This window comes from Chelonia mydas, chromosome 19 (assembly GCF_015237465.2).
Source record: "Chelonia mydas isolate rCheMyd1 chromosome 19, rCheMyd1.pri.v2, whole genome shotgun sequence".
NCBI classification, from domain to species: domain Eukaryota; kingdom Metazoa; phylum Chordata; order Testudines; family Cheloniidae; genus Chelonia; species Chelonia mydas.
Window position 1 is genome coordinate 11,979,583 of NC_051259.2, and position 21,746 is coordinate 12,001,328.

Sequence of the window (21,746 nt, forward strand, 5' to 3'; positions counted from 1 at the left end):
AATCTGGATTGAGGTGCTATTAAAATACAAACAACAAATTCACTGTAGTCCTTTCCATTAATAATCTAAATGCATTTAGATTTTTCCTTTTAATGCAAAAAAAAAAAAATTAAAAAATAAAATAAAATAACCACACACCTCCTCTTTTCCCTCCCCCTCCGGGTCTATTTCTGTTGTTACTGTTTTGCTTAATATATTTCAACCAAGCAGATTTCCCCCAGCCCTCCCAATTCCCCACAATTCAACAGCTGAATTAAAAATAGATTCCCTCCTTCCCTTCCTCGCTCCACAAAGAAACAAAAAGAGCCCCCCCCGAAGTGGTGGGGGGAAGGGGGATGCTGAGGCAGTCACAATGCTAAAATAATATGCCAGTTCTAATCCTGCAAATAGATTAAGGGAAAAAAAAACTCACACACCAACATGTAGCAACTAGCAAGTACAGTTTCCAGCGTGCGGCATAAACAGATGGGGCTCCTGCCCCATGGAGTCCAGCTCTCCCAGGAAGCAACAGCACAACACACGCTTTATACATCCAGGAGGTCAGCGCTATGCTAAAGGGAGGGCTGTGTTTTTACCAATGGGTTGATTCTTCTCCTTTCTGCACCAGGCTTAAGCGATCAGTGTCTTGTAACAGTGTCCTGTGGCAAAGAAACTTACAAGGCCTGGGAGGGAGAAGGCCAGGAAGGAAAGAAGCAGGATTTGGGTGACAGAACCCAAAAGCAGCTTAAGCACTTTAGCAGCCAGCAGATCTGGAAAGGGAAAGGGAGAGCAAAGCAAAAAAACAAAAGAAACAAAAAAACCACAGGGTGTGGGAAAGGGGACAATGAACACTACAGTCAGGGTTGCTGCTTCCTTGCCAAAAGCAAAATACCAGCATAGTTGATAATGAGGAGTTGGACAGAATTCCCTTTCCTGGGAAAAAATAAAAATGAGGTACCTGTTTCCCCCAAAGCAACCATCAACCCCTTCCAGCAGTAAGATCAATGCTCCAGTTACTGGCCAGAGAGTCTCTCTCAACTAAAACAGTCCTAGCAATGACCAGGCCTGGGCAAAAACGAGAATATGGGCTGTATCACTGAGCACTCTCAGGAAGGAAAGGGGCTCTCCCCTTCTGGTCTGCAGAATCACTTCTCCTTCCTCCCTGCAGAAACGGTTGATTTTGTCCATCACTCCATGAGATGGAGCCTTTTCTTGGGCCTCTCCGTGTTTCTCCAACTTCTTCCATTTTGGACTGTAAAAATGAAAAAGATCCATGGCAACGAACAGGATGACTGTCAAAATGAAAAAGTTTAACCAAAAAAAAAACCCAACAACCCATCCCACCAATGAGATTTGCCTTCCTTGCTAATCCTCCAAGACAACGATCTCTACATTGTGCACCTGATGCTGATGGTCCTCAACATCTGCCACCATTTTCTCCTCTGTCCTCAGCTCAGTTTCCAGAATCACAGCTTTGCCCTCCGATTCCTCAGCCTCTGCTTCAGGATCTGGTGCTGGGTCTATCTCTATGATGGTCTGTCCGTCTTCTGAGGTGCCCTCAACAGCTTGGATGGTAGACGTCAGGCCAGACTCCATGGCCACCAGTTCCACAGGGTTCACCACTGCGGCCACATTAGCCAGGCCACTGCTGTCCTGCATAGCGGCTGAGCTCAGCAGGGCCAAGCTGGAGGACGGATGAAGGGTCACAGTGTCAGATGAACTGGACTTGGAGGAAGACACCACGGTGGCATATCGGAAGAGCTGTGAGGATGGCAAGGTGTGGAGAGTCACTGGGCTGGATCCCTGGCTGATGGTTGCCACCGGAATGTTGCCCACTGAGAATTGCTGTCCCATAGGTGCGATGGCAATGGGTGAGATGACTGTGAACTGAGGCTGCTGGACAGGGGTGGAGGGACTCAAGACTGTGGCTGAGGCCGGGCGCTGCAGACGAGGTCTCTTAGGGGGTTTCGGAGCACTGACTGGCATCAGCACCACGTTCTGGATCGTCTGAGACTTCATCTTCTGATCCCTGGCGAGCTTCTTCTGCTCCTCCAGCTGGCGTTCCAGGTCTGCAAGAAGAATGACAATACAGCATATTCAGATAAAGCTTGAGTCACTGAAAACAGAGGGAGATACTTAAAGGAGCTCCATAAAATCAGCAACATCTGGTCCCACATATTATTTATTTTGCAGCGGGGCATCTCAGATGTCCAATAATGTGTTTCTCCTCAATCCGCTTCAGACAAAACTTTGTTCAAGACCAGGGGCCAGACTGACTATGGCCCTGCAGCTTCAGCAACCATTCACACCCGTGCAGAGTGGAGGCAGAACACTGCCTTTCTGATCAGGTAGCTTTTTACACCCACGTTGCATTTGTGTAAATGGCTGCACAAGGAGCAATGCAATGGAGAATTAAGGACCAAGGTCCTTGGGATTCCCCTTGTCTCCTAATTCTGGAGTGGTTTTCTACCTCTACTTATCTGCTCACAACCTTGTTTTCACAGCCGAGAAGATGGATGCCATTGCTGCACATGCCTGTTCCAGCTAGGAGAAAGCGTGGCAGAGAGAGCTATCTCCTGAGCTTGGCTGGGTGCCATCTCAGGATGGATGGCATTCACGAGCTGTTGCAGGGACTGGGAGTCCCAAGGCCACTCCTGAAGATGGGGTCTCCAGCACAAACATAGCTCAGATAAGGATCTTTGGGGGATATAACTGAAAATAAGAAGCAGCATCAGCCATTGTGGAGCAGACCAGAAGTCCAGCAAGGCCAGTATCCTTCCCTCAGCAGCGGGCATACCTAATATTACACGCTCCCTAATACCCCTGGCCAACGGCTCACTGCTACACAGGGGACTTTGGGGGATTCCTACTTGATCCCTAGAATGGATGGAGATTCAAGTGCACGTGTTTCATGATGTAGTATGTCAATAATTTGCAGTGACACAGGATAACACACCAGTTGCATGCTGGTGTATGGAAAAAAAAGGCAAATTTAGGTTTTAAATAAAGGGAGCAACATATTGCTTTGCACTCAAAGTCACATAGGAAAGTGCATGAGTCACATCAGCTCTAGAGAGTTGTGATGGGACACCAGGTTTCATTAACAAATATTTCCCAGGCATTGACCATACCTGCTAAAGTATAAAGAAACTGCTCTTCTCCCTGCTCTGTTTGGCTTTTCCTGTTGTCCAGAACTTTCTTGACTGTGTCCATCAGGCCAAAAGTGTGGGCCACATTATTCAGGACTGCAGCATCTGCAAGAAAACCCCACATGGGTGAGTGCCTAAAATTCCTTAGACAGCCTAAACTTCCAGTCAAGGAGCCAGGCAGGTGAGATTTATTTATTATGCCTAAAATCCTATAGTGCTTTCTATTAAAAGTTCTTCATTTTTCCAGAGTGCAATTCCAGGAGTGCTGGCTGAGGAGGGCATTCCCAACCCCGGGGACATCCAATGATGGCACAACTCTGTTCATATCAAAAGAAAGACCTGTCACTCAAGCAGCTCTGAATCGCTTCACATTAAAGTATCATCTGTATATGTTAGACCACCCCCTACAGTTTTTCTGCCCATAATGCTGGCAGTGTCATTAGCTCTCCAGCAATAGTGAAGGTTGCATAAGTTTTTCCATTACATACAACTTTCTGAAACTGTCATCTATCTGTCCAAAGATGAATTAAAAACAATAAATAAAAAATCATGGGTGTAACTAAAAAGAGAATTTGACCCCAGGAGAGGATTTTGTGAGTAGGAAAGGGCCAATTTTCCCTTCCCGTCTCTGACCATAACCACTTTTTCAGTAATCCTTTAATATCAACACAGAGGCGGCTGGCCTCCCACCCACCTGTGATCTGGAAGGGAGATTGGCCGAGCCTCTGCTGGACACCTTTCAGCACCTCTTCTATCTCTTTCTGGATGTTGCAGACGACCTCTTCCATCAGCCCCACGTCGGCTATTCCTTTCCAGAACATCAGCGTGTCCTCTGGCACAGGAAGAGACAGGAGGGAGAAGAATTCGACACGTACAAGCATTTGGCATTTTCCCGCAAGGCTACATTAAAACCGTTCCAAGAGCAGCGCGCTGTCATGCAGCAGTAACTTTGGAAGCCGGCTTCTAATCTGGCCATCAGGGTGGACATGACATGCAAAAAACAACAAACAAACAAAAAAAAATGGATCTGGGAAGTAAACATCACTAGTGAGGACTTTCATACAGCTTACGACTTTTAGAGCAGTACTTCACTACCTCTGCCTGTCTGCACAAGATACAGTGTCTATGGTCTTCACCTGCTGGCTTGGGGAACTCTGCCTAAGCTTCTGGACAGGTATCAGGAGGGCCAGTGAAGCACCTGTAACAATAGTGCAGGGAGAAAGTGGATGGCTCAGAGAACTGGTAATATGCTATGGAGGGCTTTGCCTCTAGGTCAGTAGTTTGAATCCAGCCATAGCCAAATAGGGACTGAATGTGGCACTACTCTGAAGTTTCAGAGTAGCAGCCGTGTTAGTCTGTATTCGCAAAAAGAAAAGGAGTACTTGTGGCACCTTAGAGACTAACCAATTTATTCGAGCATAAGCTTTCGTGAGCTACAGCTCACTTCATCGGATGCATCACGATAAGCTAGCTCACGAAAGCTTATGCTCGAATAAATTGGTTAGTCTCTAAGGTGCCACAAGTACTCCTTTTCTTTTTACTCTGAAGTTGTTCACTGGCCTTTGGAAAATGTGTGGGTGGTCTCTGCCCAGTTCCTGATAGGCCAGTGTCTATTTCATAAAGAGTTACCATATCATAACAGGCACTAACTGACCTGCTTGGTTATCTCAGCAGAGAGGCCAAGGACTGAATGGGCTTTAGAGACTGAACTCACCCCTTACTCACAATAGTGGGCACCGTGTGTGTTTGCAGGGGAGAGGGGAAACTTGCACTACTGCTGCCTAGGTCAGACCTGTTCTGAGGACGTTAGTCTCCAGGCTGTAAATCTAGAACCTTTCATCAGCCTTAAATTCACTCCGAAAATTTGGACAGGTGGTGAAGAGCCAACAGACAGTATGAACTTACCCGAAATCTCCTCTGTGTCCTTCTTGATGCCCTCCTCAGTGGCCATGGTGACAGCAGCCGTCAGAGCAGAGTTCCATTCAATCCCCTCCTCCATGCTCTCCTCGGACAATGCAATTTGGGTGATGCTCCCTGCAAAAGGATCCAGAAGAGGAAGCTTCAGCTCTCTCGGCAGCACCAGGAATTTCATGCTCCAATCAGCAGCTTTACTTTCCACTCCCCCAGTGTTTTTCACTCTCTGTCAGGCTATTTGTATCTATAAACCAAACTAGCTAAAAGCCGATGTTGTTTGTTGTCAGTGGAACCATATCTATGAAATGCACTAGGGTTTGTGGATGGAAAGCCGCTCCCTGTCCAAAGAGTTAACCAGAGACCCATCCTGGTGTAAAAGTAGCAGAAGGGATCAGAATAAAGGAGGGAACTTAAGGAGCAAATTGGTCAGTCATTTCCCTGCCTTGTCACATTGGGAACATAGGACTCTCCATATCTGATCAGAGCACTGGTCTATCACGACTGGCATCATACCTCATACACTGGCTGTCACTTCAGATTTAGAGGAAAGTAACCTAACCAATTGTATGATAATGTACAATGGGGAGGAAATCTCCTTCCTCACCTCTGCAAAAGATTGGCTTATGCCCCGAAGTATGAGATTTGATCAGCCTTATTTCAGCATTCATAGTTAAAATGCTATTCGTCATTCAAAGTCTGCACTCAGAGTAATTGATTCATTGACTTTTTAAATAACATTAAACTTGGAAGGACTCTTGTTTTTCATTTTTATTCTGAGTACCAGCCTGAAATGGCAGCACCAATGCAGAAGCCATGCATCATGTCGGTAAATGATACCAAAAGTCAAGGTGTAGGGTTACCAACTACAGCATGTGGAAAACAGGACAAACCAGTAAGACTACAGGTGGACATATGCTGCCAGAGGTAGAAGTGGGAGCCAGATCCCGGCTGGCTGGGGTTTTAAATGTTCCATTTGTTTATTTTTCAGAGTAAAAAGGCCCATCCAATACATGTCTGAGCCACCAGAAATCCAGTATACTCCTTTTCACATGACCCTCTAATAGGCCTGCAAATAGGACATGCATCAGGAAAACCACTGCAAGCGGGTCTCTTTCAACTGTTTTTTCATGTGCTGTTTTGTGTTCCACACCCAAGTACTTTAGGACAGAGATTGCCAAGAGGTCGGTTACCAGCAGTTTTCCGCTGGGTCCCACAGCTGTCTACATCCACCACCAGTGCACTGCCGGCTGCTCCCGACCCTGAACCTTACAGTGTACAGTTCGTTGCTAGATCCCAATGATCCCCACTCCCAGCAGACTCAACAGGAAGCTTCACCCCTCCCAGGAATCTTTTGAAGCAACTTGGGTGCAAGTAAAAAGTAATCTGAGATGTGGGACTGCACCAGGAGAGAGGCGGTGGTGCACTGCATTAGGACATTGCACACAGAAAGCAAACAGAGATAACTGGACAGTCTCAGTGAGCAAGAGGCAGGAGGGAGGAGGGAAGTGCTACAGGGTAACACATGGCATTTCTAGCTGTCTTTCTGTCCCCTACCATCAGCTGATGTGGGAGTCTGCACCACACTTGTTTGTTGCCCCGGCACCGGTGCTCTGGCACTGCTGATCAGGAGATCAAATTTGGTGCTTCGACAGGTGTTGGTGCAAACCTTGTCATGCTGGTAGAAGTCGATTTGCCCAGAGTCCATCATCTTCCTGTGCACAGAATGGGGAGAGAACTATGCAATGAACTCAGCTTGGATCTCAGCCTGAAGAAACCAGCAGGTCAGAGGGACAGCTATGATCGCATGGGGAGGAAGAAGAACAAGAAACCCATCTCCCTTCCACGAGTCCCCCAGAAGATCTTAACTGAAAAACAGTGGCCCTCATGTCTCCATTCCCCAACTTTGTATACATGGTTCTGGCCCTGTGACAGTACCCTTATGCCCCATTAAATACCATGCAACCCTAACTGTATATGTTCGCCACATTAGCTCTGGGATGTAAAGTGAAATCCTGGTGCCAGTGAAGTAATGACAAAACTCCAATTGACTTCAGTGGGGCTAGGATTTCACCATAAAGGTCCTGCAGGCTGCTGGCCATCCATATTAAAAGTGATCTGCTGTTCCATCCACTTTTTCTCGGTAAGAGATTTAACTGGCATGTATTGAAGACACAGAGGCAGATGAAATGTCTGCAAAAGATTCTATTGCTGCACTGAGGAAGTACTGAAGCTGGCTACAATGGTGGACAGTCCTACCTCAACATGATTCCTCCAAGGCGAATGGCTCTCTTCCAGTCCTTCAGGGTAGACTTGCCAGCCAAGTGAACAAAGTGCTTAGGGCTGATCAACTGGTCATTAAACTAAAAAAAAAAAAAACAACAACAAAGAATTCAGGCAGGCAGAAGGACAGATCAACAAAACCAGGAGGGAACATTACTTTACATTAGGACACTCCACAATCAGAAACCATTAGTCAGTTCTTCTAGCCCAAAAAGAAAAGGAGTACTTGTGGCACCTTAGAGACTAACCAATTTATTTGAGCATAAGCTTTCATGAGCTACAGCTGAGCTACACGTGAGCTGTAGCTCACGAAAGCTTATGCTCAAATAAATTGGTTAGTCTCTAAGGTGCCACAAGTCCTCCTTTTCTTTTTGCGAATACAGACTAACACGGCTGTTGTTCTTCTAGCCCAATATCTTGTCTCTAGCATCTTTTAAAAGTGGAAGTCAAATCCTAGTGAGGTAAATAGAAAGGAGCATAAACACTGCCAAATTAAATGTAAAGATGTAATAAGAAAAGCCAAAAAGGAGTTTGAAGAACAGCTTGCCAAAAACTCAAAAAGTAGTAACAAAATGTTTCTTAAGCACATCAGATGCAGGAAGCCTGCTAAATAACCAGTGGGGCCCTTGACGATCGAGATACAAGAGGAGCACTTAAAGACGATAAAGTAATCACAGAGAAACTAAATGAATTCTTTGCTTCAGTCTTCATGGCTGAGGACATTAGGGAGATTTCCAAACCTGAGCCGTCTTTTGTAGGTGACAAATCTGAGGAATCGTCACAGATTGAAGTATCAGTAGAGGAGGTTTTGGAATTAATTGAGAAACTTAACAGTAACAAGTCACCGGGACCAGATGGCATTCACCCAAGAGCTCTGAAAGAACTCAAATGTGAAATTGCAGAACTATTAACTATGGTTTGTAACCTGTCCTTTAAATCAGTTACTGTACCCAATGACTGGAAGATAGCTAATGTAACACCAATATTTAAGAAGGGCTCTAGAGGTGATCCTGGCAATTACAGACTGGTAAGTCTAACATCAGTACCGGGCAAATTAGTTGAAACAATAGTGAAGAATAAAATTGTCAGACACATAGAAGAGCATGAATTGTTGCTCAAAAGTCAACATGGTTTCTGTAAAGGGAGATCATGTCTTACTAATCTATTAAGAGTTCTTTGAGGGGGTCAACAAACATGTGGACAAGGGGGATCCAGTGGACATAGCGTACTTTGATTTCCAGAAAGGCTTTGACAAGGTCCCTCACCAAAGGCTCTTACATAAATTAAGTTGTCATCGGATAAGAGGAAGACCCTTTCATGGATTGAGAACTGGTTAAAAGACAGGGAACAAAGGGTAGGAATAAATGGTAAATTTTCAGAATGGAGAGGGGTAACTAGTGGTGTTCCCCAAGGGTCAGTCCTAGGACCAATCCTATTCAACTTATTCATATATGATCTGGAGAAAGGGGTAAACAGTGAGGTGGCAAAGTTTGCAGACGATATTAAACTGCTCAAGATATTTAAGTCCAGAGCAGACTGTGAAGAACTTCAAGAAGATCTCACAAAACTAAGTGATTGGGCAAAAAATGGCAAATTAAATTTAATGTGGATAAATGGAAAGTAATGCACATTGGAAAAAATAACCCCAATTATACACACAATATGACAGGGGCTAATTTAGCTACAACTAATCAGGAGAAAGATCTTGGAGTCATCATGGATAGTTCTCTGAAGACATCCACACAGTGTGCAGCGGCAGTCAAAAAAGCAAACGGGATGTTAGGAATCATTAAAAAAGGGATAGAGAATAAGACGGAGAATATCTTATTGCCATTGTATAAATCCATGGTATGCCCACATCTTGAATACTGCATACAGATGTGGTCCCCTCATCTCAAAAAAGATATACTGGCATTAGAAAAGGTTCGGAAAAGGGCAATTAAAATGATTAGGGGTTTGGAACGGGTCCCTTATGATGAGTAATTAAAGAGGCTAGGACTTTTCAGCTTGGAAAAGAGGAGACTAAGGGGGGATATGATAGAGATCTATAAAATCATGAGTGGTGTGGAGAAAGTGAATAAGGAAAAGTTATTTATTTGTTCCCATAATATAAGAACTAGTGGCCACCAAATGAAATTAATGGGCAGCAGGTTTAAAACAAATAAAAGGAAGTTCTTCTTCACTCAGCACACAGTCAACCTGTGGAACTCCTTGCCTGAGGAGGTTGTGAAGGCTAGGACTATAACAGGGTTTAAAAGAGAACTGGATAAATTCATGGAGGTTAAGTCCATTAATGGCTATTAGCCAGGATGGGTAAGGAATGGTGTCCCTAGCCTCTGTTTGTCAGAGGGTGGAGATGGATGGCAGAAGAGAGATCACTAGATCATTACCTGTTAAGTTCACTCCCTCTGGGGCACCTGGCATTGGCCACTGTCAGTAGACAGGATACTGGGCTGGATGGACCTTTGGTCTGACCCAGTATGGCCGTTCTTATGTTCTAGCAGTAGCTTCAGTTGAAGGAGACCGCAACCTCCCAAAAACATACTTAACCAGTAAGGTAACAGTGGATGGTTATTGAGAGCAGTTCCTTCCTGAACCCCTTCCAGGAGATCATTTTACACCCTGATGCATGTGATTTGATACAAACATGTAAAACACAATCCAGCACATTTACAGGGATGTTCTATGACTTTTCAGCAGGTGGCCCAAGCAGATCAAGCCGAAAGCACTTTCCCTAGCACTTTTCAGTGCTGCCTTAAAGGTAGTTTTACAGTCCAAGAACAAAATTCCTACCATAAACAGGTGCAATTACCTCTGAAGTCAGTGGTAGTTGCTCCCGTTTACTCACAGGTTCACAGATTCCATGGCCAGAATGGATGAATGTGATCATCTAGTCTGAATTCCTGTCTAATGCAGGCCATACAACTTCCCCAAAATAATTCCTAGAGCAGAGCTTTTAGAAAAACATCCAATCTTGATTTTAAAAAATTGACAGTGATGAAGAATCCACCATAACCTTTGGTAAATTGTTCCAATGGCTAATTACCCTCCCTGTTGAACATTTACACCTTATTTCCACTATGAATTTGTCTAGCTTCAACTTCCAGCCATTGGATCATGTTAAACCTTTCTCTGCTAGATTGAACAACATAACCCTTCATACCAAAATCAGAGAACTCAGATGTCGGTCATATTGTGCCCTGACATACACCTGGGGCTAACTCATTGTCTTTTCTGGGTTGCATGCAACAAAGCATTTGGTTTGGCAGATGCTGTATTGTAATACGGCCTGTCCTTACTCCCACTGAAGTCACTGAAAGTAATACCATTTAATTCAATGACGCAGTGTTGGGTTAATAACTAATAATATATTTGAGAGATGAGCCACAACCAAAGCTCTATAAACAAACTTCAGATGCAGATATAGGTTTAGATCTGAGTTTGTAGCAGAAGTCTCTCTCTGTAGTGGCCTGTATCAGAACAGCAAACCTAAACACCTGGAACTTTGGAAAAGTTTACACCCCAAGTTCAAGAACATTTAGATTTGGATCTACCTGTAATAAAGATCCAAACCAACTTGGATCTGGATTCAGAGTTTGGAATCAGGGGACTGGCCTCTCTTTAAAATTAAGGTATCTATTCAACATGCAAATTGAAACACTAAAATGGTCAGTGTAAATAAAACCTGATTTAATCGTTTGTTTGGCTTTTAACCCATCTTCTCATCTGCTTCCATTAATTCCGTCATCCTCCTAGTTATAAAGTGACGAGTGCTTTAAAAGGAACTTTTAAAAAAATTACCCTTTTAGCCACGCTTAAATCATACTTCTAATCCTTTAACTCCCTTAATTAAATACATGGCAGTTTAAAGTGATGTATACATCTTATTTATACTAGGCTGAATGAGCTCTGTGTGTCAAATGACACTACACCATCCGTGTGGCATGAGCATTTTGCTTGGGAAATACCCTCAACTTTACCTCCCACCAATAATTGAGATATGCCCTCCTAAAAGCCAAGCTGTAAAACACTGAAACCACAAAGTGCACATCAGCTGCAGGAACCCCAGAGCTCTGCACTCAGTGTTTCTGGCCTGCATGATTTGTTTGAACATACGGAAGCGCACACTGGCATTAACCTCAACAGCTTATCACATTGCCAGCTGGGGGACACAACAGCAGGATTCCCTTTCCCCAGCCAGCATGTCAGGAATGGAATGCTTGAAGGGGGCCTGCACTACTTCAGGAATATTCCCCAATGACCCTAAGAACCCTTCAATGCAAAGTGGCAAAGGGTCCACTGTTCTGTAACAGCAACGCCTATCAGACCTGACCACCTTACTATACCTAACACACACAATTTCAGAGTATTTATCCCAGAAGGATCATGTGAGGTCTCTAATAAAAGCTTATGACATACTGATCCTCATCAGCACTGTGAGATATATGTACTGATCATATATAGAAGTTGTGTATATGTACCTAAAATATGTTTTAGAGCCTTTGTCCCAGGCAGTGTTGACAAACAGGTTTTGCCAGACAAAAGGGTGTATATTCGCCTGTCTGCCTAGGTCCATATGTAGATTAAGCGTCATAAGACAAGACAATGGAAGCATGTTTTTGCATATGGAGTCAATATAAGGATGTGAAGGCAACTTGGAGCCAGCACACGAGGAAAGGAACCTGATTCTGGGGCAAAAACAATGAATTTTGGGAAATATAAGGAGAGGCAAAAAGACTTTTTGTTATCCATTCACTAAGGAAAACCCCTGGCAGAGAGGGCTTCTTGAATATTTGGATCCTGGTTTGTCTTAGGCTAGCTAACTCTGCAAAAGACTGACCCTTTGGGGTTTAATCTACTTGATTATATAGGAAAGGTCTACATTAACAAGCGTAGACCCAGACTGTGTTTTATTATTTTGTTTTATATGTAATTATTTCTGTTTCCATTATCCTTACTCACTGTCTCTTAAATCTCAGCCTTTGAAAACACATTGACTATTTTCTCTATAAGTATATCTCAGTGCTGTGATGTTATATTGGAGCTGACCCGCAGCTGAATCAAACTGGTGTGAGCCCTCTTCCTTTGGGGACAGCTTACCTGGTATTTTCTGTGAGTATCCACAGACAAGAGCTGGATACTACAGGGCTTGGTTTCAGAGCGGCTCAGATACACCTATTGTTAACCTGCAAGGCAAAGTGAGGGCTGGCAGAGGCCTGAGGAGATTGTTTGGGCGGCTAACAGACTCCTGGGAGCAGATGCCCAGTTAAGCACCAGCAAGTCTCTCTCACACACACAGTCCTGGGCACCCCTAGAAACCATCACAACATGGCTCCAAGGGAGTGTGATGGAAGAAAAGAAAGAAAAAGCAGGACTTTAAACAGGGATCAACAGCAACCCAGAAAGACAAGGGGGCTGAGAACCCTCCACCCTGAGATTCTCCCTGAGAATCTGCTCGTAGCCTTGCCTCTTACAGAGACAAAACCAACTCCCATGTTTGGGGCCCTGCATGCTGCCAACGCAAATTTAACAAACTCCAGTGTAGAGAGACAGATGAAATTGAGAGAGAGAGAGAGAGAGGGAGAGAGAGAAAATACACTGGAAGAAAGAAAACGACCTGCCACAGTCCCAGCTTCAGAGAGGGGATCTGGCCAAGGAAATCGGGCTATTCTATGGCAAACAAGTTACCTTGACGCACTTGACGTTAATTCCTGGACAGACAAACTTCTTCCAGAGAAGGATGGCTTTGCTCTCCCCACAGGTGATGGGGTAGGCAATCTCAATTTCATCGTTGGTTTCAATGGTGCTGGGGTCTGCAGGCAGAAGCATGGATAACATGAGATTTTCATTATTGGGAGCTCAAACCCCAAAGGGAGAGGTGTGAGAGTCCAGTTTCATGAGTAGGACACTTCCTAATTCAGCAATACGCCTCTTATCCTTCCCCGCCTCATAAAGCCAATGCAGGTAAAGGGTCCATTCTCCTGCAGCAGGTAACCTCCTTCTAAATGGCAACCACCCAAAGAAAAACGTAGATATTAGCAGAATCTGTCTGAAGTGATCACCAACGCTAGCAAAATGCACCCAATGCAAGCACAAAGAAAGGTCACCAAGGGTCTGTAAGTAGAACCACATCCTGTCACATGGGAAATCTCAGTTTAAATTTAAGACATAGGACAATGTTCTGCTCTAGTATCTAAGCAGTGGGTCTCTGCTCCAAAAACCTGTTCCGTGCAGGTGCTGATCTTCTACTGACATCAATGGGAGATCCACACACATCGAAGGGGCAGAATGCTAGAGTCAAGATCCACTGTGTGTTCTGAGAGAACTTTCCCCCTAGGCTCTTTCTCCTTGGGCTGGCAGGCAGCAATGCAGAGCCAGCATGCTCAGCTCATTATATTTAACCCAAACCCTTAACCTATATCAATCCATACAAAGCAAGAAGCCAGCTGTTTGACAGGGACTGGCATAGATGCTCACACAGTTCCTGTTGGGATTCACTATTCACACAAACATTGTACAGCTAGCTTCTGTGTACCAAGAAGGCCTTCAAAGTAAATTCCTGGCTCCACTGAAACTAATGCAAGTTTTGCCATTGACTTCACTGGAGCCAGGATTTCACCCTCAGTATCAAGAGTCCTAATGGCAACTATAGCACTGGTGATCCAGGTGGGAACACCCCAAGACAATGCACTCCACATCCTGGGGAAAACAACATCCCCAACTGCTGATTCCAGTGGTGAGAGAACCCTAGTGTATTAAAGGTGCAAACCAAACTGCAAGTAATTCTGCAGGAGACATGTTTATGCCCACACCAAAGAGAAACTTACCAATCCCTTCTTCTAGTTTGTGTATGGTATGTGTTTCTACAGCCACCACAGCGGCACTGGTCTCAGAGCCCTCTTCGTAAATCCTGTTGTAAAAGTGTCCATCGATAAACAAACTATATAAATCACGGAAAAATTAAGATTCATAGCACAGGGTTAAAAACCTCATTTCATTTTTTGCTTACTTGTCCCTTAGGGACAAAATCTTGTTTTACAAACTTTTTTGGGGTGGGGGGGTTCAGGTATAAAAAATGAGTAATAGTCACCAGGGATTGAAACATGCATAGCTGTTACCAATGCTACGCTCCCCACCCCTGCACTGCTCCACCAGTAAGACTGTTAATTCTCTGCTTTACGTTTATACTGCACATTTGCCTACAACCTCAGATATACACGTGGCATTTTGCATCACTGTATATCCTCCTCGTGATCACAGACTGAAAGATTCAGTTGTCATGCCTACAGGCAAAGGGACAGAGTTACTTGTTGTATAAATCTGTACTTTTAATGTTATGATTTTTATGCATGTAAAATCCCAGTTCATGTTGTACAAGTGTTTTTTGCAATATATTTATTGATTAAAAGGCACGTAACTGGTGGAAGTCATCTGTCCCTAGGAAGAGACTGCCAATGCAGGGTACCATAATACACTGCCATCTATTGTAGCTGCCAACATTTAGCACCTTGGCTTTATTATATTTCACAGTAGGGGATGCCAAAGCAGGCACAGATGTTTGTGTATGTCGATATAATTACATCATCACATAGGTGGTAGTTTCCATTTGATCCTGCATTTATCATGCCCCGTTGCCTGGCTCACCTGCATGCGGCTCATTAATCTATCTCCCCAAGCGTTGTTTTAACATTCATACCCCTGAGCAGCCATTAAAAAAAACCAACAAATTACTAGGAATTCCCCTGTCCTATAATTACACTGGCCCAAAGCTCAGATACCATAGTGGCGGGCCCAGTATGTGACCCCAAATAGAACAAACTAAGATAGAGGGAGCAGTATTTAGTCCTCAAACAATGACAAGTTTAAGATCTAACATCTCATGACCCAATAGGGCTAGAAGCAGAAGTATTATAACTTTTTATTTTAAAACACAACATATAATTAATCTGTGGAATTTATGGCTACAAGACATTCAATCTGAGATCTTAGCAGGATTCAAAAAAGGATCAGACATCTAGTTATGGATAATTAGAAAATCCAGTTACACAGCATAGGATTACAAAATAAGGGATATAGATTTATGGCATAAACCAATCTCTGCTTGGGTTTAGGAAAAGGCTTCCCCTATGGACAGGTTATTCAGTAATTGTTCATTATGGAGATTTCTTGCACCTTCTGCTGAAATACTTGGTACTACCAGTGTCACACAGGATACTGGACTAGATCTGACCATAAATCTGATCTAGTGTGGCAATTCCTATGTTCCTAATCATTGCAAAGGGGAGGGATTCTCAGCTTCCCTCTGAGATACCCAGGGCTTGCTTCTAGCTTGGGAATTCCCAAGATGTTGAATCTTAAAGTCACTACCTTCTTATGTATGTGAACTACTTTAGGTCATTGTTAGAAGTTAACATTTTAATCAGTTATAATTTCTCTTTTCCTCTAAGGCTTGCAGAACAGAATCAAAGTATAACCCTTTCAGAAGTACCCCTTAAAGAGCATGCTGAAAATGGACATGCCTTGGATCACATACATGAGATTAGCCACACTGCAAACATACCCACTTCCCACACCTGTGCACTCACATGCGTGTCAATATTCTAGAATATGCAAAGTGACATGGATCACTCACCCTTGCTGCACTGGCTGTAGCTGTAATATCACTTGGGTTTTGGTATCTTCCGGGTTCTCCCCTTCATTTCCTTCGCTTGGTACAACCACCACATCCCCCACAGGGACACTCACTTCGGCATTTGCCATCTCTCACATGCAGTCAAAGGGCTGGGTGGCAAGTGTGCTGTAGCGGACAAGCAGAGGCAGCTATTTACCCTGGTCTCATGGGAAGAACAAGAATGCTCTATGGTGTCAAAATGGAAGAGCAACTGTCGCCAGCAGTCCTGCCACAGTTAACAAAATGATATTGGACTGGTGGGAGCTGAGACGCTTACAGAAGAATGATTCTCAATCTCCGAGCAGGTGAAGGAGAGCACTAGTTCTTGATAAAACTCCATGCTGCAGAAGCAAACTGAAGTGCAACAGCTGCCGTGAAAGAGAAGGGTATATTGGGCTTCGGATGATGGGCATGTATAAGCCAGAGAGCGTACCTCTCAGCTTGCAAAGCAGGCAGTTGAGACCATTTAGATCTGGTATCAATGAGACACAAAAAACACGGAACCCCACAGTACCATATTCACAAACATTTTAACAGCAGACAGAATGCAGACTAGAATTACCTGTACAGTGTAGTTTAAGAACCAAACATTGCAAAATCAGTGCCAGCCAGGTCAGCACTAACCCACACGCTTGGTCTTGGCAGCAGACATGAGCGCGCTGGGAGACAGGTTTCTAAGATGGGGCTAATTTCCTCCTTTCCTTAGTTGCAAGATTCCTAGCAGGCAACCTGATACCATAATCTTTTATTACCAGAAAAATGCACAGGCGAGATCCTTCCCCACTGCATGCAAGCATAAATGTAAGATTGTGATTCTAGTGTCAAAGATGAGTTGAGGAGGGATGGGAGTAAAGATCTTCAGAAAGAAAAGGAGTACTTGTGGCACCTTAGAGACTAACCAATTTATTTGAGCATAAGCTTTCGTAAGCTACAGCTCACTTCATCGGATGCATACTGTGGAAAATACAGAAGATGTTCTTATACATACAAACCATGAAAAAATGGGTGTTTACCACTACAAAAGGTTTTCTCTCCCCCCACCCCACTCTCCTGCTGGTAATAGCTTATCTAAAGTGATCACTCTCCTTACAATGTGTATGATAATCAACTTGGGCCATTTCTAGCACAAATCCAGGTTTTCTCCCCACCCTCCCCACAAACCCACTCTCCTGTATGATAATCAGACTAACACGGCTGTTACTCTAAAAGATCTTCAGAGTGTTTTACTGAAAGCACCTTGAGTATTTGTTGTGCTTTGCTGGAATACTCTCTAGAGCTCACATGGAAAAATATACATGCAATTTTATTACTGGAGGAGTTAATTGCTTTTTTTTATTATTATTATCCTTGCCTAAAAAGCATGGAGAGAGGATAACACATTATGTAATTTGTTTAAAGTAATTCAGGCTCCAGTTCAAGATTGTTCTCCTTGGATTTAAAATCCGCAACAGATTTGCACCAGTCTGTTTCAGAAACCATGTCTATTTCTCTACCTCATCTTGTCTAGCTGGCCTCCTCTCTGCTCTTCCCCAGTCTCACCATCCTTGATGTGAGAGCCTTCTCCTCTGCACCTCCTGCCATATGGAATAGCCTCCATGTATGTGTACATATTAATTGTCCCTCTTCACAGAGAGGGACCCAAGTTTACATTATTGAGTTGCTGGAGGCAGGGTTCTCTCATTGGGAGACCTCCAGCTGTGGCATTCCTTGCCAGATGAGATCAGGCTGAATCTAAGCCTGACTCTGTTTAGGTCCAAATGTAAGGCACAACTTACCAAGAAAGCATTTGCTTATGCGCCAACATAAAAAAAAAAAAAAAGCACACATCCCTGCTTCAGAAAGAAAGACTAGTTATCCTGTTTCAGATTTGCAGTGTGTTTTGGGACCAATCAGAACATGGCTATAAACATGGCAGAGAAGCGACCCGGAAGGAAGCAAGGAATAGAAACATGATGTGGCCAATGGACAAGTGGCCCAGTAAGGTTGTGGCTGGATGGGATGCACAACTGAGAATTGATCAAGGAGAATATGGCAGGATCCAGCTATCAAATCAGTTCTCCTTTGTTTTCAAGATTTCTTTGGCTTAGGTGGGTCTTGTCTGTGTCTAGGGGGAATCTGATCTACAATCTCTGTAGGGGGCACTCTGGGAGCTTCATAGCATATCAAAGCACCTAGTGTCAGATGTTACCAGGAAGATGAGTCACTTGGGCTCAGGCAAGACAAATCTGCAGTGAAGTCTCCTCAAAGGGCTGAGTTCAGTTGCTTCTGGACCTGGCATACATACAATTGAACTGCAACTGCAGTCCCCATTCAGCACTGTAAATGCCCTAGGAATGGCAGAGTCCTATACCTGATATTTATTCTCCCGCAACTTGTGTGCCTGACATACAGGCAGATTTGGTCCCATGGGAACAATATAATTCTCTATAGTTCACTTACTACACATCAGAGGCTGTATATTCTTGGGTCCAATGTTTACTGGTGTCTAGGGTTGGATTTATGAAACTCAGCATAACATTCCCTCATTAAGTGTTCACACATCCCACTGCAGCCAAGGTCACAGGATTAGAAATGTCTCATCCTTCACCCCTCCATATGGAGGTGCACAAACCCTAAAATATTCACCTTTTGGTAGTCAGGCTTTGGAGGGTGAGACCCCACATTATTTTCATTCTTTGGCTGTTAAGATAACATGGTGCTAGATCCTTCACCTGTCCTGGGTAGGGAGGACATATTCATACTTTTTATCCCCAGTCAGAGTCCCAGACCACGAGACCAGTCACCTTTTCAGCATCAGGACAACACAGGACTCAACCCACCCAGCCAAACACCACTCATCCATCTGTAGTCAGGGTCATAAGGGTAACACCCATGTCTGGGATGAACAGAGCGCTACATGCACCCACTAGACACATACCTTTCACTCTCCAGTCTGGTGTAACCACTAGGGATTCAAAAGACCCAGCCTCCCACCTCCCGCAAGGCCTCAATAATCTAACACACAGATGGTCCGAGGATGCCCAGCCCCCTTCACACCTGCATGGCCAGTAGACAACAGGCACGTGGCTGTCCCCAAAAACCTTCACACTGAGATCAGATGGGGCGAGCCTCCACCCTAACAGCCCCTTACCCACCGGCCGTCAGGAACTCAGAGAGCACGAGACCCTCCCTTCAGCCCTGTGTCCCCATCATCTCACAGGGACTGGAGAAAGTGAGGTGCCACCCTCAGAGTCAGATGCCCAACGGGCCCGAACTGCGCTGACCCTAGTCAGCGTGCGCGCAGGTGGGGGAAGGGGTCAGCCTATGGCGCGCTGGCTGGGAAGGAGCAGAAGGTATTGGAGGGCCAGCCCAGACTCCCTCTTCACCTTGTGTAGTGAAAGAGGAGAAGGGGGCAGGAGCTTTTTCAGGTTGCCCCCCACCCCCTCCCCCCGGCTCGCAGGGCAGGGCTCAGGCAGCACAAACTCCCCCAGATGCCACCTGTGGCCTTGGACAACCGAGTGGGGAGGGCACGTGCCAGAGGCCACCAGCTCCACTCCCCGCCCCGAAAGGTCAGAAAGGGTCAAAGGTCAGCAGCCCCCCGAAAGGTCAGAAAGGGTCAGAGGTCACCAGCCCCCTTTACCTAGGATACCCCCGGGGGGGGCTCGGGGGGCCCAAAGCCTCCCCCCAGGGATGGTCGGGGCCCCAGCGCCCCCTGCGCCCCCGCCGCGGGGCCAGGGGCGGGGCTCCCCTGGGGAAGGGGTGTGGCCTCCCCTCCTCCCGCCCCTCGCTCCAGGCAGGCGGGCGGGCGCCGAGCGGACGCAGCCACTCAGCCCCCCTTTCCCCCCCCGCGGCGGCGCGACGTCCCTCTCCCGGCGGCGGCACGTACGGCGGCGGCGCGCTCTGGGGCTCCCCCTCCCACTGCGGCCGGACCCCCCCCCCCGCACTCCGCGTCCGGGCCTGGCCCCTCCCGGCTCCCGTAGCGCGGCGCCCTCCGTCCCTTACCGTCTCCGAACGGCCGAGTCAGGGGCTGGGGGGAGGGGAGGAATGAGCATGCGCAGCAGGCGCGCTCGCGACAGCCCTCAGTCGCCAGTACTTCCGGCCGCCGCCTGCCTTAAAGGGGCCGCGGACCATTTACTCCTGTCTACTGCCTAAGCCGGCTGCGCTGCGCTCTGGGGCCTGGGGTGCCCCCCCCCCGCCTCCCTGGGGTGCCGCCCTCTCCAGACCGGGCCCTGTGCACAGTGCGGGGAGCAGCCCGGCCGGCCCCCAGGGCGATCAGCTGGGACCCCTGCCTGGGGGGGCCACCCTCACCCCACACCTTGCTCCTAGGGTGATCACGTGGGACCCCTGCCTGGGGGGAGCATCCTCACCCCACACCTTGCTCCTAGGGTGATCACGTGGGACCCCTGCCTGGGGGGGCCACCCTCACCCCACACCTTGCTCCTAGGGTGATCACGTGGGACCCCTGCCTGGGGGGAGCATCCTCACCCCAGACCTTGCCCCTAGGGTGATCACGTGGGACCCCTGCCTGGGGGGAGCATCCTCACCCCACACCTTGCTCCTAGGGTGATCACGTGGGACCCCTGCCGGGGGGGGCACCCTCACCCCACACCTTGCTCCTAGGGTGATCACGTGGGACCTCTGCCTGGGGGGAGCATCCTCACCCCACACCTTGCTCCTAGGGTGATCACGTGGGACCCCTGCCTGGAGGGAGCATCCTCACCCCACACCTTGCTCCTAGGGTGATCACGTGGGACTCCTGCCTTGGGGGGAGCATCCTCACCCCGCACCTTGCCCCTTGGGTGATCACGTGCGATCCCTGCCTGGGGGGCCACCCTCACCCCACACCTTGTCCCTAGGCTGATCACGTGCGACCCTTGCCTGGGGGGAGCATCCGCACCTTGCCCCTTGGGTGATCACGTGGGAACCCTGCCTGGGTGGGCAACCCTCACCCCACACCTTGCCCTTGGGTGATCATGTGCGACCCATGCCTTGGGGGGAACATCCTCACCCCGCACCTTGCCCCTAGGGTGATCACGTGCGACCCCTGCCTGGGGGATCCATCCCATCCCCTCAGGGGGGCATCCCCATCTTCCTGGGGCCACCCGCACCTGAGACCTTTTTTGCCCCAGGGGGATGGCCTAGGACCCCTGCCCTTGGGAGGCAACAAGGAGGCTGTGAGCAAAGGTGCTACCCCCCCGTTCTCCTCCACGGAGCATCTCCCCTTCCCTGTCCCCGTCAGGTGACTCTGCACGCCTGGATAGCTGGTTCCAGGACTCTCCGGGAGAAGGTGAGGAGGAGGCAGGTGTTAGCATGACACTGGTCTGGTGCCCATGTGCTCAGCCAGCTTGCAGGGGGTTCAGACACCAAGGCAGATGTTGTCCATGGGGGTGTCCTCATTGCCAACCTGTTCCTCTAAGGCTTTTGGCTTGAGACTTGGGCTTCCCGGGGATTCCTCAGGGCTGACACACAAAAGCTCAGTGTTCCCATCATTGCAACCACCTGAGAGTGGCACTGAATGGAGGATGAGGGCAGAGGTTCCATAGGCCTCGGAGAAGCAGCCCTGGGCTGGATTCGCCTCGAGCTGGGAGTGAATTGTTTTCCTGGTTTAAAAATAATTAATATGCATAATCTGTTCTTTATTCACATCCCCACCCCCGAAAAAACAAACTGGGGTGGGAGACTGCTCAGCTGAGAGGCAGTTATCCAACGTGGGCAGCTCTGCCGCTCACTCTGCCACGTCTGCTGTCTGGTGTGTCTCCCCCTCCCCCAGATAA

At 46.9% G+C, this 21,746-nt stretch overlaps 1 protein-coding gene and 1 pseudogene across 11 annotated transcripts; both read right to left on the bottom strand.

The window, feature by feature from the left end:
- Window positions 1-48: 48 nt before the first annotated feature.
- LOC122463359 lies at window positions 49-1,318 on the bottom strand (annotated as a pseudogene).
- Window positions 49-20,094, bottom strand: GMEB1 (glucocorticoid modulatory element binding protein 1). 11 transcript variants are annotated; one of them, XM_037881863.2, is made up of 10 exons: window positions 19,975-20,094; window positions 15,955-16,119; window positions 14,150-14,232; window positions 13,011-13,135; window positions 7,299-7,402; window positions 6,597-6,754; window positions 5,034-5,162; window positions 3,823-3,960; window positions 3,111-3,233; window positions 49-2,048 (listed from the first exon to the last, which is right to left on the bottom strand). In XM_037881863.2, the coding sequence occupies exons 2-10, from the start codon at window positions 16,080-16,082 to the stop codon at window positions 1,345-1,347; spliced, it is 1,692 nt and encodes a 563-aa protein (XP_037737791.1). In that variant the 5' UTR covers window positions 16,083-16,119; window positions 19,975-20,094; the 3' UTR covers window positions 49-1,344. The 11 variants fall into 11 exon arrangements, with proteins under 11 accessions (XP_037737791.1, XP_037737790.1, XP_043388209.1 ...); XM_037881862.2 differs by having other exon boundaries at window positions 14,150-14,262; XM_043532274.1 differs by having other exon boundaries at window positions 15,955-16,219; window positions 19,975-20,060.
- Between the last annotated feature and the right edge of the window lie 1,652 nt (window positions 20,095-21,746).